General features: G+C 66.1%; 2 protein-coding genes across 3 annotated transcripts in view; one reads left to right on the forward strand and one right to left on the reverse strand.

Moving 5' to 3' along the window:
- Positions 1-662: 662 nt before the first annotated feature.
- BARHL1 (BarH like homeobox 1) lies at positions 663-7,178 on the forward strand. Its single transcript, XM_045846497.1, has 3 exons — positions 663-1,128; positions 4,899-5,121; positions 6,884-7,178. Exons 1-3 carry the CDS (start codon positions 663-665, stop codon positions 7,176-7,178), a joined length of 984 nt encoding a protein of 327 aa, XP_045702453.1.
- A 3,340-nt stretch (positions 7,179-10,518) lies between these two features.
- The window catches only part of DDX31 (DEAD-box helicase 31), a 63,302-nt gene continuing 57,622 nt past the window's right edge, over positions 10,519-16,198 (reverse strand). For both annotated transcript variants that reach the window (XM_045846536.1, XM_045846537.1), the window contains exon 20: positions 10,519-12,318. In XM_045846536.1, the coding sequence (XP_045702492.1) occupies positions 12,150-12,318 (169 nt within the window). In that variant the 3' untranslated portion in view covers positions 10,519-12,149. The remainder of the gene's footprint in view (positions 12,319-16,198) is intronic.

Consider the following 16,198-nt stretch of genomic DNA (forward strand, 5'->3'; position numbering starts at 1 on the left):
GAGCACCGGCCGCAGCCGCCGAGCCGGGAGGCGCTGTCCGCGGTGCTGACGGGCCCCCGGAGCGCGGGGAGCGCGGGGAGCGCGGGGAGAGGACCTCCCCGGCCAGGTGAGGCGTCATGCGCCGCGGGCCGCCGCCGCCGCCGCCGCCGCTCTCCGCGGTGCTGACGCCACCAGGTGCGCTTCGTTCCGTCCGCGGGTAGCCCGCTGCCATCCGCGGGGCTGACCCCTCCGCCTTCGGCCACCGCTTGCCTGGAGGAAGCGTGCGGTTTGGATTTCTAGAAGCCGTTCTGCGTTTAGATTCCAACGTCCTCGCGTCTCTTCGGTGCCAAAGGAGCGCGCGCTCGGGCCGCCCGTCTCCCCCTTTGCTCTCCCCAACTTGGCGCACCCTCCCTCCCGTCCCTCCCTGACACTCCCACCACCCCCCCTCGGCTCGGCGGCTCGGCGCGGTGCTGCAGAAGACGCGCTGAGCCCTTTTGGATCTAATGCGCAGAGGAGGTTGGCCCAGAGCTGCCGGGCTCCCCCAAGGCTGAACTCTATCCAAGGTGCCCGCAGGCTCCCTGCCCGCCTTCCCCATGCCAGCCCGCAGCTAGGGGCAGGGGCAGCGGCGGCTGGGGCTGGGGGTGGGTGGGGAGCTGTTGGAGAGCACAGGTCGCAGCTTGGCTATGGAAGGCTCCAATGGCTTTGGGATCGACTCCATCCTCTCCCACCGAGCGGGCAGCCCCGCCCTTCCCAAGGGGGACCCCTTGCTTGGGGACTGCCGATCGCCCCTGGAGCTGAGTCCGCGCTCCGAAAGCAGCAGCGGCTGCTCTTCGCCAGCCTCACCCGGAAGGGACTGTCTGGAGACGGGCGCCCCGCGGCCTGGCGGGGCGCCGGGCCCCGCTTTGGACTCCCACCTGCAGCCCGGGCAGCTCTCGGCCCCGGCCCAGTCGCGCACGGTGACCTCCTCCTTCCTGATCAGGGACATCCTCGCTGACTGCAAGCCCCTGGCAGCCTGTGCGCCCTATTCCAGCAGCGGGCAGCCCGCAGCCCCTGAGCCGGGGGGCCGTCTGGCGGCCAAGGCCGGGGAGGACTTCAGAGACAAGCTGGACAAAAGTGGCAGCAACGCCTCGTCAGACTCCGAGTATAAAGGTAAGGAAAGGGGAGATGGAAACTTGGGGGACACCGTGTTTCCACAAACTGGCAGTGACACTCAAGGGCACACACACGGGGACACGCACACGCGGCCTCGGAGCTCCCCCCGGGCCCAGCTGGGCCGCCGGTCTGGTCTGAGCCGACCGCCCGTGGCGGTGCCTTGCAGCAACAAAGAGTCCGGCGGAGACAGTGGGGAGAGGGTTGCTCTGTGCGCCCGGAGAGAGTCCCCAGAATGCACGAAGCAAACTTTCCAAACTTCCGCAGGGTCTCCCCTTCCAGGGCTGCCGGGGGGCAGGAGCAGGCTCCTGTCTGGCTGAGCCTGTGACTGAGCAAAGACCTCCAGGAAGCAACGGAGGACCCAAAGGGCTCTGCTGGAAGGCTCCCCCCACCCCCGTTTTTTTTTTTATAAGAGTGAAAACCTAGCAGAAAATTTCAGCAGGGGCGCTGAGAACAGTCAGAATGTTCCAGCCTTTAATCTGAATATCCAGAGGGGAAGAGGGCCTGGGCTTCGCACCCTGTTGGACCCAGGGCGCCCGGGCCCGGGAGTCCCGCGGAAGGAGCGCTCGCTCCGAAGCAGTCGGGTCGGGAGGGGACCCTGCGCCCGCCCAAGAGCTCTCACTGAATTTGGTTTTAAAAAGGATTGAGCAATCGATTTCCGGTATTGTGGGACCCGAGGGGGCAGCCCTACTCCCCTACGTGGGGGTCATTGGCCCTTCACCTGCCTGTCACCTCCGTGAGCCGTCTCCTTGCTGCTCCCCGTTTCGTCCGTGTTAACCAGGGAGCCGAGGGCTAGACTGAGGGGACGGCGTGGGGTGGAGGGGAGAAAGGAGGAGGAAAACGAAGAAGGCAGGCGGGGGAAGGAAGGAGCGCCCCGATTTTATTTCTGGCCCCCGGGAACCGCCTGGACTTGAGCTCACTGGTGAGGCCGCAGGGGCTGAGCTCTTTCTAGGAAGAAGCTGGAGTCAGGGCCGTGTCTGGGCTCCGGTGGAGGGAGCCGGCGTCCCCGTCCAGCCGAAAACAGGGCCGCCAGAGGCTCTTCGGAGCTCTTCCCGTCTCGTGACTCATCCCCGAGCCCCGTGCGTGCATCAGACGGAACTTCCCTGCGAGGCTCCGGCTTTCCCGTCTCGGAGCCCCTCACCTCCCGGCCCCTGTCTGCGCCCAGTCTTCCTGGAAACGCAGGGAGGCGCGTTCAATCCTCTCCTTGCAACCGCGAGTGCACGTGCGGGCGTGCCCTGACCTCACACCGAAATCCTTCTGGGGCTCCTCTGCGTACCTCTCGCTGCCCGCGCGCCCCCAGCCGCCCCGGCCCCGCCGGGCCGGCAGCACCTAGAACACGGGCAGGTCGAGCTCGGGAAGCGCCCGGGAAGGAGGGCCGGCGGCACTCGGCCTTGGAAACGCCTGCTTCTCTCCGGGGGCCGTTTACAGAGGCAAAGGAAGGCCGCCCTGGAGGAAGCTGGGTGCAGGGGAAGGGCGGAGAAGCGGCACCGGCGTGTGTGTGTGTATAGCACGGCTCTATTGCGCGTGACTCTCCACACGCCCCAGCTTTGTGGCTCCAGTGGGGCGCAAGAGTCCCCCGCGTCGCACGCTGGTGGTGGTGCCGCTCGCGGTGAGAGAAGCTGGCCTTCGTCTCCTTTTATTTGGGGTCCTGAGGAGAGGTTTCGTTTAAGATCATTGGAATATCCATTTCCCTCTCCCGTCCCCGATGATATCCGATCGGGGAGGTAAGGAGGGCTGGCTGTCCACATATCGCTTAGATAGGTTTGGAGTGGCGGAGGGTGGAAGGTCCCCCCCACACCCACCCGCAGGCGGTGCCGACTCTGCTATCAGAGCCGCGGGCGAAAAGGCAGTGGGGACATCCGACATGGACTCTGGGGCGCCCCTCAAACGTGGAGGCGACCTGTTCAGGGCCGAGTTAGGAGGGCCGGTGGGGAGACGGACACACCAAGCCGGCCAGGGCGGGGGGCATCTCCCCATCCACCAGCTGTGCTGAGTCATTTCCTCCGAGGGAGGCCGGGAGGGACGGTCAGTCCACCCTGAGCCCCTGGTGTCAGAGGCTCCCGCAGAGGACGTTTGGAGACGCTAGAGCCAGAGCAGCAGTACGGTGCCTGCCCTGGCCGCCCTGGCTTCGGAGAGGCTCCAGCCGACGCCGGTCCGCTGAGAAGCCGAACCGGCCCTTTGCTCCAAGCAGGCGGGTCAGGGCGTCTCTGCCTGCGGGGCCTTGCTCTGGACCAGGGGCAGTGGCCCTGAGGGCGCCTGGGAGGCTCCAGCCGGCGCCAGAGAGGGATTAGAGAAAAGCCCCCCGTCTTCCCGACACCTCCACTCCACCCCCCCCCCACCTCTGGCCTCAGCCCCGAGAAGTGGGGATTTTCACAGCCCGCGGAACCGGTAGGTCACAGTGTGAGGTCTCCATGACATCAAGGCTGGGGTTCGGCTCCTCGTTTCCTCGCACTCGATTAAACTTTCCCTGCCGGCACAGGCAGGACCGGTCCTCTCCACCCCAGCACACCTGCCGAGGTGGCCCGAGCCCGGCAGGCAGGGCGCCCGCCGGGCGCCGGGGTGGAGGAGGCGGCCTCTCCCCAGAGGTGCCCTGCCGGCTAGCCTGCCTCGGTGCACACGGAGCCCACGCCCTCCCGGCTGCAAACCGCTGCCTTTCCGGTTGAAAAGTCTCACTCCCTAGTGGCTCAATTAACCGGATTATTGTTTCCTACAGAGAGAAATCAACTCACGTTCAGCTGAACCCTGTCAGCTGCAAACGCCACGGACAATGAAACTCACCAGAAAGGAAAACACCCAGAGAATAGGAGTGGGGGAGGCCCCAGCCAGGCACCAATTTGGGGGAAGGGGTCTCTTTGGTTCTGTCATCATTTTCGGGGGGAGGGAGAGAGAGGGGAGATCACCGAGCGCGTTTGATCATGTCTGGGCTCCCGGGCCGTCAACCCCAATCCAAAGTGTTGGGTAAGAAGCAACCGCCCTGTCGGGTCCGACCCCTGCCTGAGCAGTGGGGACCCAGGGGGACCTCAGGGCTGCAGCGCGGCGTTAGCGGGAGCCACCGTGGGCGTCGTGGCGACAAGGACGCAGACCTCGGCGGTGCGCGCACCGAGGGGCAAAGGCGTTGCTCGTTTCTCCGAGCACTGAGCGCCACTCCCAGGTCCCCCGGCCTCCCGGTGCCGGGCTCTGTGGCGGTTTCGGGACTGGGGCCCACCGTCCTCCCAGAGCTGCGTCCACAGGGGGGCCAGGAGAGGTGTGGGCGCATTATTCTTCCGGACAACGGCTCGCCCTGGGGTGCCCAGCTTTTCGTCCCTCCACGCGGGTTTTTGTCCCTGGATTCCGGCGCTCGGCTGCCTCCTTTCCCAGCCCAGGCGCGGCCGGAGGAGCCGGGCGCAGATGCAGAGCACAGGTCAGCACCCCTGAGCACGCACCGGCGCAGCCCAGCCGGCTGGGACCCCTGGGTCCCCTCCCCCTTTGAGTTCAGCCGGGTGCTCGGTGTATTCCTCCGGGGAGCGCGGCGGCATAGGGAAGGTGGGCTGAGGTCTCTCGGCGTCAGGTTATTTCTCCCGGAGGTGGTGTCAGTCCTTTTCGGCCTGGGGCCCCTGTGGTCCGTGCTCCTGGCGGCTTTCCTGCAGCCCCTGAGTGTGGTGGGGCCGCCGCCGCCGCCGGAGCCGTGCTTGTCCGGAGCCGAGTTCACCCGGCCTTGGCGGGCGAGCAGCCGCTGGGACGGGCGGGCGGGCGGCGAGGCCGGGAGCTGACGGGCCACTGTGTCTCCGCAGTGAAGGAGGAAGGCGACCGCGAGATCTCCAGCTCGCGGGACAGCCCCCCGGTGCGCCTGAAGAAGCCACGCAAGGCGCGCACCGCCTTCACCGACCATCAGCTGGCGCAGCTGGAGCGCAGCTTCGAGCGGCAGAAGTACCTGAGTGTGCAGGACCGGATGGAGCTCGCCGCCTCGCTCAACCTCACCGACACGCAGGTCAAGACCTGGTACCAGAACCGCAGGTGAGGCCCCGCTGTGGGGTGGGGGGGGAGGGCGGAAGGAAAGGGCCACCTCTCCTTTCCCGTCCGCTCTGCGTGGAAACCCGTCTACGGTGCTTGGGGAGGGCCCCTGAGCTTTCTCCAACCTGTAAAAGTGGGGAAACTGAGGCCCCAGGACAGAAGGCTTTGCCCCAAGATCACGATGAGGGAGAAAGACAGACCTGGACTGTCTCTAGTAACCCAGTTATTCCCGCTCCCGGACTGGTGGACAGACGGACGCGTGGGCCATGGGCGGTCCGCCCCAGGCCTGCCCTATCCCAGCCAGGTCCTCCCACCCCCACCCCCCCACCCCCAGCCGGACCAGCCCCAGCTCCAGTCTGGGGCCGCCCAGTTCTCCCAGTGGAAGCCCCAGGCCAGGGGAGGGGTGGGGCCTGTGTCTTTGGGGGAGGACAGCAGGGGTGTGAGGGGAGTGTAGCAGTAGTAGCCCAGCGCGCCTAGCTGCTGGGGCGGGGGAGGGCTCTGAGCGCTACCTGGTCCTTCCTGGCCCCATCGGCCTTTCTAGTGCTGAGACGGAGGAGGACAGGGGCCCGCCCCGGCGCTCTGGGGACTGCGGGACCAGAGGCCTGGGAGTTGGTGCTGAGCACTGGTCTGGAACCCACTGTTTTCCCATCTCCCTCCCCGACACACTCACGGGATGAAGATGCCCATGCAAACACACAGACACAAACACACCCACACACTCCACCCACAGTCACACACACACACACACACACACACTCACACCGGCACAACTCGCACCCACAGACACACTTGCGCCCACGGTCTCTCCCGTGTTCTTCGTGGAGGCCGGACTGGTGCCTCCCATAAACAAGCCTCAGAACACGGCGGCCCATTAATAATAAATATCGATTACTGCTCCGGGCATCAATAATTAAGGCCCGTTACAGTAATTACACAATTATGATGACGATGAATAATTCAGACAGGGAAACGGGGCTGGTGTGGCTGAGCCCGGCTCGGTGGGACGGGCCCAGCCGCCCGGGCCAGTTACACCGAGGGGTCCAGGCCGCAGCTCTGACAAGGAGCGGGTCCCGACTTCCTTGCCCTCTCCAACTCCCGCGGGCACCCTGCCTGAGCCTCCGGGCCTCGGTGCCGGACGGGCTGCAGGGCTTGCCCCCAGCCTCGGGCCTGGGTGCTGCGGAGCGGGTTTGCTCGCGTGTGCCTTCTCTATCTGCCATCTCCCGGGAGCGCCTCCGCCCAAGGGCCACTGACTGGGAACCTGGACGGTGCAGCACCGCTCCCAGGGTGCCGCTGGGAGAAGCAGCAGCGTCGCTTTCTGGGACTAGCTCACTGACTCCCCTCCCCCCAGCCACTGTCCTCTCCAGGGCATCTCGCCCCCCCTCCCCCGGGGACAGACAGGTGGGCGGAGCTCCAACAGCAGCTCCAAGGGCCCTGCCTGCGGCCCCACCCCCACAGCAGAGTGTTCCGGGTTAGGGTCAGGGTATCGGGGTCAGGAAGCCTGGCTTAGAACCCCGGCTCGACCACTTTCGAGAGAACACCTGGAAAAATGGCCCACGCCTCAGTTTCCTTATCTGTCAAATGGGGATGAACGGCTGTGGAAGGCGGGGGAAAGTTTGAACGAGGCAATGACTGCGCCCTGTTATCAACGCACTGGCGCGGTCCGCTGGGCCTCCCGCAGGTGCCCCGGGCCTAGCACTCTGAGGGGCCGGGGTCCCTGGGCACCACAGCCCTGACCCCGGCGCGCGCATGTATTTCGGTTCCCCAGGACCAAATGGAAGCGACAGACGGCCGTCGGGCTGGAGCTGCTGGCGGAGGCAGGCAATTACTCGGCGCTCCAGCGGATGTTCCCGTCGCCTTATTTCTACCCGCAGAGTCTCGTTTCCAACCTGGATCCCGGCGCCGCGCTGTATCTGTACCGCGGGCCCAGCGCGCCGCCGCCCGCCCTGCAGAGACCCCTGGTGCCCCGCATCCTCATCCACGGACTCCAGGGCGCCAGCGAGCCGCCCCCGCCGCTGCCCCCGCTGGCCGGCGTCCTGCCGCGCGCCGCGCAGCCCCGGTGAAGCGCCCGCCGCCCCGCGGGGCTGCGCGCCCGCCCCGGCCGCCTGCTTCCCGGAGGGCACGGGGTGAACGCCCAGCCCCGGGGCCTCCGTCCGGCTCTCCAGCCGGCGTCCGCACGAGGGCCAGATGCCAAGTCTACTGAGGCCCCGCCCCCGGACCGAGTCTCCCTAACGGCCCTCCGCGTCCTCCCTCCCGGCCAGTCCAGCCGGAGCCACTTCCAACCACGGATGTACATACGGGACACCCCACTGCCGGCCCCCAAGGCACCCCCTCGCCCCTCCCGGAAGCAGGCGGGGCGACCCCAGGCTGCGCTCGCTCCCCCCCCTTCCACGCCCCAGCTGTGCACCGAACCCCTCCCCGCACCCCTGGCCGGGGAGGGGGAGCGTGGCGCCCCAGTCCCGGCGCCCCCCGGCCGGCGCGGAGCTGTACATACGGTGTGCAAAGTGTACATGAAGTTATTTATTCGTGACCCATGAGCCCGTGACTGTGTCCGTGAATCAGTGAGTCTGTGGCCTGTGCCCGCCCCCCTCCCAGGCAGGGCAGGAAGGGGCCCAGGGGGCCTGACCCCCACCCCGACCCCAGGCCTCTGTCGGGAGGCAGCCAGGCCCCTCGGGTTCTCTCTCTCTCTTTTTTAAATGTCGAAATAAACTTCTTACAAATGACCAGGCGCCTGTCCGCGCTCAGCCCTTCTTTGCCATCTCTGTGAGCCCCACTTTCCCTCTTGGGACTCAGTGTCCTTCCGCCGCGGCGGGGGACTCAGTCTCCTTCCGCCGCAGCGAGGACACTTTGTGCGCCCCTCTCCCCTTCGGCGCTGCGGCCGTGCGCAGGGGCCCCCACCGGGCGGCTGGCCGCCGCCTTCCTCTCTCCACAATGAGGCCAGCCCGCCGCTCCCCGCCTGCCCCCACCCCCGCCCCCGGCCTCTCCAGCTGGGCCCCTGCCGCTCGCAGCCGGTCCCGGGGGCCGGGGTGGGGGTCAGCGGCCGGGCCCGCTCGGCTGCGGGCCGGGCTGCGATGCCCTCGCTGAGCCGGCTCATCTGGCCGCGACAAGGGCGCCGGCAGCTGGTGACCGGCCGGCCGCGCGCGGGGCCGACAGATGGGCTCCGAGGCTACTCCCCCGTCGGCCCCTCCGCCCGCGCCCCGGCCGCTCGCCGGCGCCGGCGTGGCTCCGGGCCCGCGCTCCGCGGACCCGAGGAGACTTCTCTGGGAACCGGATGCCGCACTGGGTCCCCCTACTCCCGTGTCTCCAGCCTCGGAGCCCGTTCCCTTGGAGTATGTAGGAGACCAGACGCAGAGAAGGCCGAACCCCGTCGTCGGCCCCAGGCCCCGGGCCCAGCCGGGGGCTCCAGGATCCCAGGGGTTGAACTCCGGAGGCAGACTCCAGGCTTCCCGTTCACCGTCCTGGCCCAGGTGGCCCCCAGAGGCCGCTCCCCCTGTGGGGGTGTGGTGCAGGTGCCCCGGCTCCCCCGCTGCACCACCTGCAGCTCAAAGGCCTCGGACTGAAGACACGCCCAGGGCGGGCAAGTCTGGGGGCTCAACAGGCCAGCCCCCCCCGCCCCCCGCTTGGTGGCAGGATGGCTCTGGGAGAGCAGGGGGTGGTGGCCCGTTTGACCTGCACCCCGCACCAGCCCCCCTCCGTCTCCTCCCCACCCCCACCCCACCCCTCCACCCACCCCGGCCTTTTCTTTCTGGGACAGCGAGGGCATTATCCTGATTTTGCAAAGTGCACAGCAGCTAATTAAGTCAAGGAGCCCTTCGGCTTTCGGGGTCTTTTGCATGTGAATGGGGGCTGGTAAATCCCCGGCTCTGGCTGTGGTGGGGGCCGGGGGGGACTGTCCCCAACTCAGGGTTAATGAAGTGGGAACGGAGTCTCGCAGAGCCTCCTGCAAACAAAACCCCCCGCACAACAAACCCTGCCCCAATCCTACACGGATTGACTTAAACCCAGGGGATAAGTGCTTTAAATTAATCTCATTGAATAAGAATGAGACCAAACAAAACTCTTTAAAATCATATTAAAAACCTATCAAAGGACAACTTGCACCGGTGTGCTTCTCATTCTGTGGAAGTGCAGGAGGCGGCCGCGGCGGCGCCGCTCCCGCGTTTACACAGCGCAGTGCAAACCGCAGACACCTCCCCGACGATGTCGCCGTCCTTGTACCGCGGCGGCGGCTCCGTCTCGTACACTAATGAAGAACAAGGCTTCCCGACAAGCCTCTAATTACGATATTTCCAACTGCCCCGCACTCCCCGTCTGTGATAATAACCTGACAACCGTTACGGGGAGGTGGGTTCTGCTTCCCCGCAGCAGCAGGTGAAATTAGTTTCCGTTCCCGCCCCTGGCGCGGGGTGGACCCTCCTTTAAAATAGAAAAGACCCTCCACCCCCCCCAAAGTCAGACCCCCCAGCGAGAACAATAGGAGAGGCACTGAGCCGGCTTTCTCCGGTTCCTGCTTTGCTCCGTGGCCCCCGCCTCCCCCGCCTCCCCGCCTCTGGACTCCACAGGGGAGCACGACCGAGTTCAAAAGTTTAGGTTCCCCTTCGAGCCTGGAAGCAAGGCTGGGGGCGCTTTCTGGGAAGTGGGCTGATTTTAAGGGGGCCCCGGGGCCCCGTCTCTGAGTGCCCCAGGGTGGGGCGGATCGGGAGGAGGGGTGGCGGCCGAGCGGACCCTTTAACAAGATCACGTAAGGGCTCTTTTCGCGTGGGGCGGCCTCAGCGGGAACAGCCTCACTACGCGTCTTTCTCCTGGAAGCCACGGCTGGGTTCCGACGGCCGGCTCTGCTGACTTCCGGCTGAGGGCCGGCGTGCCAGACGGCAAGGCCGCTGGCGGTCTGTGCGGGGGGGGGGGGGGGGGACGGTGTGCACCCTCCCATTGACTCGCCCCCCCCCCCACTAGGGCAAGAAAGAAATCTAAAGGAACCCAGCGGACTGCATCAACATGCCCTTCCCCTCTCCCCTGCCGAGAACCGCTTGGGTCTTTCTTCCGGAGGGGAAGGGGCCGGTCCACCTGCTTCAGGGCTGACCGACTCCCTCTTCACCCTTCAGCGCTGGAGAACCAGGCCCCCCCCCCCCGCCCCACGGGAACCCTCGAAGGGCACTCCCAGGAGGCATCCCACCCTTCTCCCACGGGCCCACGAGGGAAAGGTTTGGGCCTGCAACACCGCGGGATGTCCACACTCTCTGGGACTTGAAGTACGAGGGTCAGGTAAGTTTGGGGGAATGGAGGGGGGGAAGCACGACGCACACACACACACACACACACACAAAACCAGGATGTGTGCCGTGGGATTAGGCGGAAGCTTCGCCTGACCGGTGCCTGAAACATATAATCTGTCGAGAGCCATAATAAGAGAGAAAGAGATTTATTTTAAGGTTATTTAAACTTCGATAATACGAACCCTAAACCTGCTAAATCCGTGTTTCTTTATTAACTGGGGGTAACAGACTGATTCTACGACGACGAGAAACCCTCACTCCGGGTCAGCAAATGCAGCGGAAGTTGCGATCTCCGAGTTATAGCCGCACACTCGGCCCGGCTCTAGCCCTCCCACAGGCATGCCCGGCTCTCCCCGCTCACCCTGGGCGGTGGGGGGGGGGGAGCAGGCCCCTCTCTAGCCCTCCCCGACCATGGGCACCAATCCTGTCCCTCACACAGCTGGGTTCTGTCTGCAGCCTGACCCTCCTGGTCTCGTCCAAACCGTGTGAACCACCGTACGTCAGAATGAAAGGGCAGGTCTGCCCAGAGTCAGCGTGGCGTGTGCTACAGGTTTTATTATTATTGTTACAAACTCACCAATTGGCCCTATTAATTTGCGACAGCCAACCCTGCAAAATTGCCGTTTCTCCTCCTGCACAGGCTCAGTGCCTACGTGGCCCAGAGTGACCAGACGGGCGGAGGTGAGGACACTACCGCTCCCAGGGCCCACAGAGCCCCCTGCTGCACCACCCGACCCCTGACCAAGCTGTTCTGTCCGGGGGGGGGCCCCCTGGAGGGGGCGGCTGCCCTCCCACGGGGAACTCAGGGAGAGAGGCGGGAGGGGACAGCGGGAGAAAAGGGACGGAGCAGGGCAGGACAGCGTGGGCACTGCGGCCTGGCCCCTCCTGAGCTGCCGTGTCCAAATCTTACGTTTATTGAGAAATCAATACGCCCTGGGGGTCCTTTCAAGCCTCCCAGGAAACACGCCGGGGGAGGGGCGGCTGTGGCCTGGGCCGAGACACAAAGACCCCAGACGCCTGGAGAGGAGCCGGAACCCCACTGGAGAGCGCTCAGGGCCCTGGTGCCTGGTGAATTCAAAGGCAGATAGCAGAAAGGCACCAGTAAATCAATTAGCCTGAGAGAGTCGGTTTCCCGAGGGCACGGAGGGGCAGTGAGAACGCGGCACGGGGCAGGGGCAGCCTGGGGACGGGGACAGAGTCGCTCTGACCCACACCAGGCCCCCTCTGGTCTTGCTCGTGAAGCATCTGGACATCAGCAAAGTGATCTGATGTTCTTTCTGTTCCTTTACAAATTTAAATCTAGATTTCAACTCCTTATTTTGCAAAAACCCATGCCAGCGTAGGCGTGAAACTGAAACTCCCTCAGGCTGGGCCCGGCTGGTGCCGAGGGCGGGCACCCCGGTGAGTGTGGGCACCCCGGTGAGCGGTGAGCACGGCCCCGGCGGCTACTACGGGTGCCACTACGTCTGCGGTGAGGCTAAGTGCGGGCAGCGGTGGGGTGGATACAAAGGGTCAGACGCGGTATATGAGATACAGGTTAACTGGCTAATAATAATAATCATCTATGCTCCCTGCCCCTCGGACTCCGCACCCCGGAGGGAGGGGCTGTGCTCCTCAGCCCCGGGGACTGACAAGCACAGGACGGCCACCCGGTGCCCCCAGGCCCCCAGGCCCCGGCCGGCGGAGGCAGAGTCAGAAAGGCAGAGTCTGAAGAAACTGCGTGGGGAGTCCTCGGGGCGCCTTCCCGGGCTTGTCTCCGCTTCACGGGGAGCCTTCTCCCTCTCCCTCGGGGCCCGGGCTGGCGGCCGGCCCGGCGCGCTTGCTCCGCGCTCCGCCCAGGGCCACGTCGGCCTCCGCCCCGCTGGAGTACTCGGAGCGCAGCATTTCGGCGAGGCAGCGCTTCCTCTGGGTCCTCCGGCGGAGGTCGGGCCTGCGGGGGGGACAGCAGAGGGAGAGACTCGGTTAGTTCTCTTGCGCGCCCGGAGAGGGGCTGCGAGCAGCCGGCGCGGAGACGGCGGCGCTGACATTTCTGTGCGAGCAGAAGCGCGATCCCTTCAACGAACGGTGCTCGTTTTGATATTCTGTGCGCCGGAAGATTAGACGCGGCAATGACAGATTTTCATAATGGTGGCAAAACACCGTGGCGTTTTTAAAAGGGAGGCTTTGTTCTGTGTTGTTTTCCCCGGAAGAGGAGCGACTCGCACACTGCTGACGGCAGACGCGGTGCGCGAGGCAGCCGTGCGCCGAGGGACGGGGCCACCGGGAAGCCCAGGCGCGTCCCACCCGCGGGGAAGCGGCCGGCGGCTCCCCCACCTCGTGCAGTTCAGAGCGCCAGCTGCGCCCAGGGACGGAGCCGGGCCGCCCGACAGGGGCCACGGAGCACGGGCCGGGGGACCGCCCCGGCCCAGACACCTCTGACCGGCTGAGGACTCTCGGAAACAGTTCCGCCCCGGAACGCCCGGACCCGGGGTGTGCGCCCAGGCCAGGCCGCAGCGCCCGGGGCCGCAGGCCGGGGTGCTCCGGGTGCAGCTCCAGGTCACCGCGACGAAGCGGGTCGCAGTTGGCTGCCGACGGAGGGTCTCGCCTTCAACGTGGAGACACACACGTCCGAGGAGCCCCCTGAGGCCCGGCCCCGTCATGCCAGGTGTGCCTGCAGCCGTCTTCAAGAGACCTGGCCACTTGATCGGAAGGTCAGAGGGCACATTTCTAGTTCAGCCGGACTCAGGAAGCATTATTATGCAAACTAAAGAGCCGCATTTCAGAGACAGGTTTTACCCAAAGCGGCCACCGCGCCGTGACCGCTGAACCCACACTGGGACATTGGCGATTCCTCAGCAACAAGGCGGCAGTGCCTTCGGGGGACAGTTTCTCGGGGTTCTTGCAAGAGGCAAATGTTTGCCTTTGCCCAGCTACACCTGCACCGTTTTCTTCACCGTAATCATCGGAAGACAAGTCAGACTCCACTGTGGTCAACACAAATGTAACAGAATTCCCTTAAAACCTCCAAATTACAAGCAGGTCCACTGACCGCTGGGACTCCACGGAGGCTGCACCACGCCGCGACGGTGCCGACGCCGGGCTGGACAGCCCCCCGCCCCGGTCACAGCCACACCGCACACGAGACCTGCGACAGCCGGACAACGGCTCCCACTGCCACCCGTGGGGAGGCCTGCGCAGCCTGCCTGCGCCAGGGAAGAGGCGGCCGGACGCAGCGGGACGATGAGGACCCGACGAGGAAGGTCCGGGAGCCTGGGACACGGGAGTGCGTGTGGGGCGGGGCGGGGCTCGGCGGGGCTGGCAGTGCCCCCGCAGCAGGCGGGACGACCACCCGCACTTTGCGGAGGAGCTGGGGCTTGAGCAGGGTGCGGAGAGTGCGAGGGCCGCGGTGCCAACAGGCCGGAGGGGCTCTGGGACCACAGTCCCGCCGGCGGCCGGGCCGGGGCGGCTCGAATGGCCAGGCCCAGCACCACTGTGCCGACATGGAGGGGCGTCCGTGGTCACACGGAACTGCTCCAGCAGGACGACGGGGGGACGGATGATGGGGGACAGGCGACGGGGAGGGAGGTGACGCGGGTGCAGGGATCGGAACCCGGCTCCGTCGCTCACGAGCTCAGGGACACCAAACACGCGCCCCAGCCTTTCCAGCGGCCCCGCGGAAGACCGGGGCGGTGCGCACAACACAGCTCGCGGGGCCTCGGAAGGACTGAGGAAGACACGGGGGCGGGCTGGCAGCTGGACGGCGGTCCATCTCGGTTAGAAACAAGGGAAGGGAGGTCCAGAGACGCCAAGCGACTCTCCCGAGGCCACACGGGGACCAGGGCTGGCTCTGAGGCCCGTGCTGACCCGCCACCTGTTCGCACCAGGGTCCCAGGACCTGCCCCTGCCCCTCAGGGCTGTGCCTGTGTCCCTGGCGGAGGCCCGGTCTCCAGGGGTGGCCAGGTGGCTCAGCGGCGGCGGCAGCGGCAGCAGCAGGAGACGGGCCGCCCGTGGAGCCCGCTGAACCCGCCCCGCTCCGCACCGCACTGCACCGCAGGCTGCCGGCGCTGCCTGGCGGTTTATTTTTAGCCGGGCTGCATGACAGACGGAGTGGAGGGGTTGTGACAGGAAGGAACACTCTTCTCCCCCTCGTCTGAACCCGCTACTCACAATGCATATAATTTTACATGGAACCACCAGTTTCAAAATATGCAAAATTTCAGTCAAAATAGCCTCCCCGGCACGAGCTCCCCCACTCACATCAGCGACTGCTCCTGTCACAGCTAAACCGGAGTCGGGACCCGGAGTCTTGGGGGGGACTGAACCCGCACCCAGAGTCTTATGGGGGGTGGGGGGGGACTGAATCGGCACCCAGAGTCTTAAGGGGAGACTGACTGGCACCCGGAGTCTCGGGGGGGGGGACTGAACTGGCACCAAGAGTCTTAGGGCGGGACTGAACCAGCACCCGGAGTCTCGCAGGGGGTGGTGTGGGCGGGGTGGGGGGGGACTGAACTGGCACCTGGAGTCTTACGGGGGTGGGGGGGGGCACACGACTGAAACAGAGACGATGCAGAGCAGGCAGAGGCCGGCTCAGCCCGGGCTCCAGCAGACAGATTGCCACCCCCCCCCCACCACGCGCCCACTTCTGAGGAGTGGGACGGTGGTCGGAGGTGGACCGGCCAGCGCACAGGGGTGGCCAGTGAGGACCTTCCGGGCCACACTGGCAGCAGATGCGTTAGACCGCAGGTCCTGGAGATGGGCCTGCTTGCCTTGAGGTCGCGATCTCAAAGTCCCCGGCAGTTTATCACTTTCTTCTAGTCAACGTGCAGTCGACCCTTCAGGAGCGGGGGGCTCAGGCCGCCGGCCGCCCGCCCAAGGCGAAAACCTGTGAGACTGCAGCTGGCCCCCGAGTTCGCCCGTTCCCAGCCGTGGACAGAAAACACAGCCCCGCCGCGAACACCGGGGGTCTGAACTCACACAAGGAGTCACGTCCAAGTGGGCCCCGCCACCCCAGCCCGAGGTGTCCACGGTCAGCAGTGCTTTCAGTGTGGGCCCCAGACCCAGGCCCTGCGGGGGCAGGCCTCGGGGTCAGCCCTGCTGGCATGGCAGCCACCCCAACGGGACCCGCCTCCCCTGGCCGGCGCACCGTCCCCTCTCCTCCTTTGTTCTCAGGCCCAGTGCCGAGGAGGCCGAGTGCAGACGGAAGAGGAAACGCTCTCGACCCAAGCCCACGACGGGCGTGTGTGGGCTCCGCGCCTCTGCCAGGCTGTGGTCTGTCTCCCGGGGACCTGCCAGCTTCCTGCCCTCCTCCCCCTCCAGACACCCGGACCCTCTCCCACGGGCTCCCCGAGTGCGCACCCCCGCCCGGAGTCACCAGGCACCGGCTCCGCCGATCCAGCCACAGGGAGCCCCTGGCGGCACGGCTGCACCCCTCAGCTCCCGCGCCGGGTCGCGGGGCCGGACGGGCAGGTGGCCCTCACCGCCGGGGACGCGGGCTCGCAGCCCGTCAGCACGTGCTCGGCGCGCCCACCCCGGCGGCTGCTGGAGGCGGAGCTCGCAGGGCCGCCCCCAGCGTCGTCGGTAGATTGGGGTGTCCGGCAGAAAGGCATTCCGGCACGGGCTTGGGTTCATGGCATGCTTTGGCAGGACGAAATGCTTTCTTTTATTTTGCTGCTCCCGCACCGTTAGTTCAGGGAGAGCTCGGCGCCGCCGCTGCCGGGGAGAAACAAGGTGGAGGGCCGGACCCAGCCCGTGGGCCTTGTGCTGGCCACCTGTATCCTAGAGCACTTAGAAAGTGATCGAGGATGCTTTCTGAGTCTGCTATTGCTTTAATT

Source organism: Phyllostomus hastatus, unplaced genomic scaffold (assembly GCF_019186645.2).
Source record: "Phyllostomus hastatus isolate PE091 unplaced genomic scaffold, TTU_PhHast_1.1 phas_contig_495, whole genome shotgun sequence".
NCBI classification, from domain to species: Eukaryota; Metazoa; Chordata; class Mammalia; order Chiroptera; family Phyllostomidae; genus Phyllostomus; species Phyllostomus hastatus.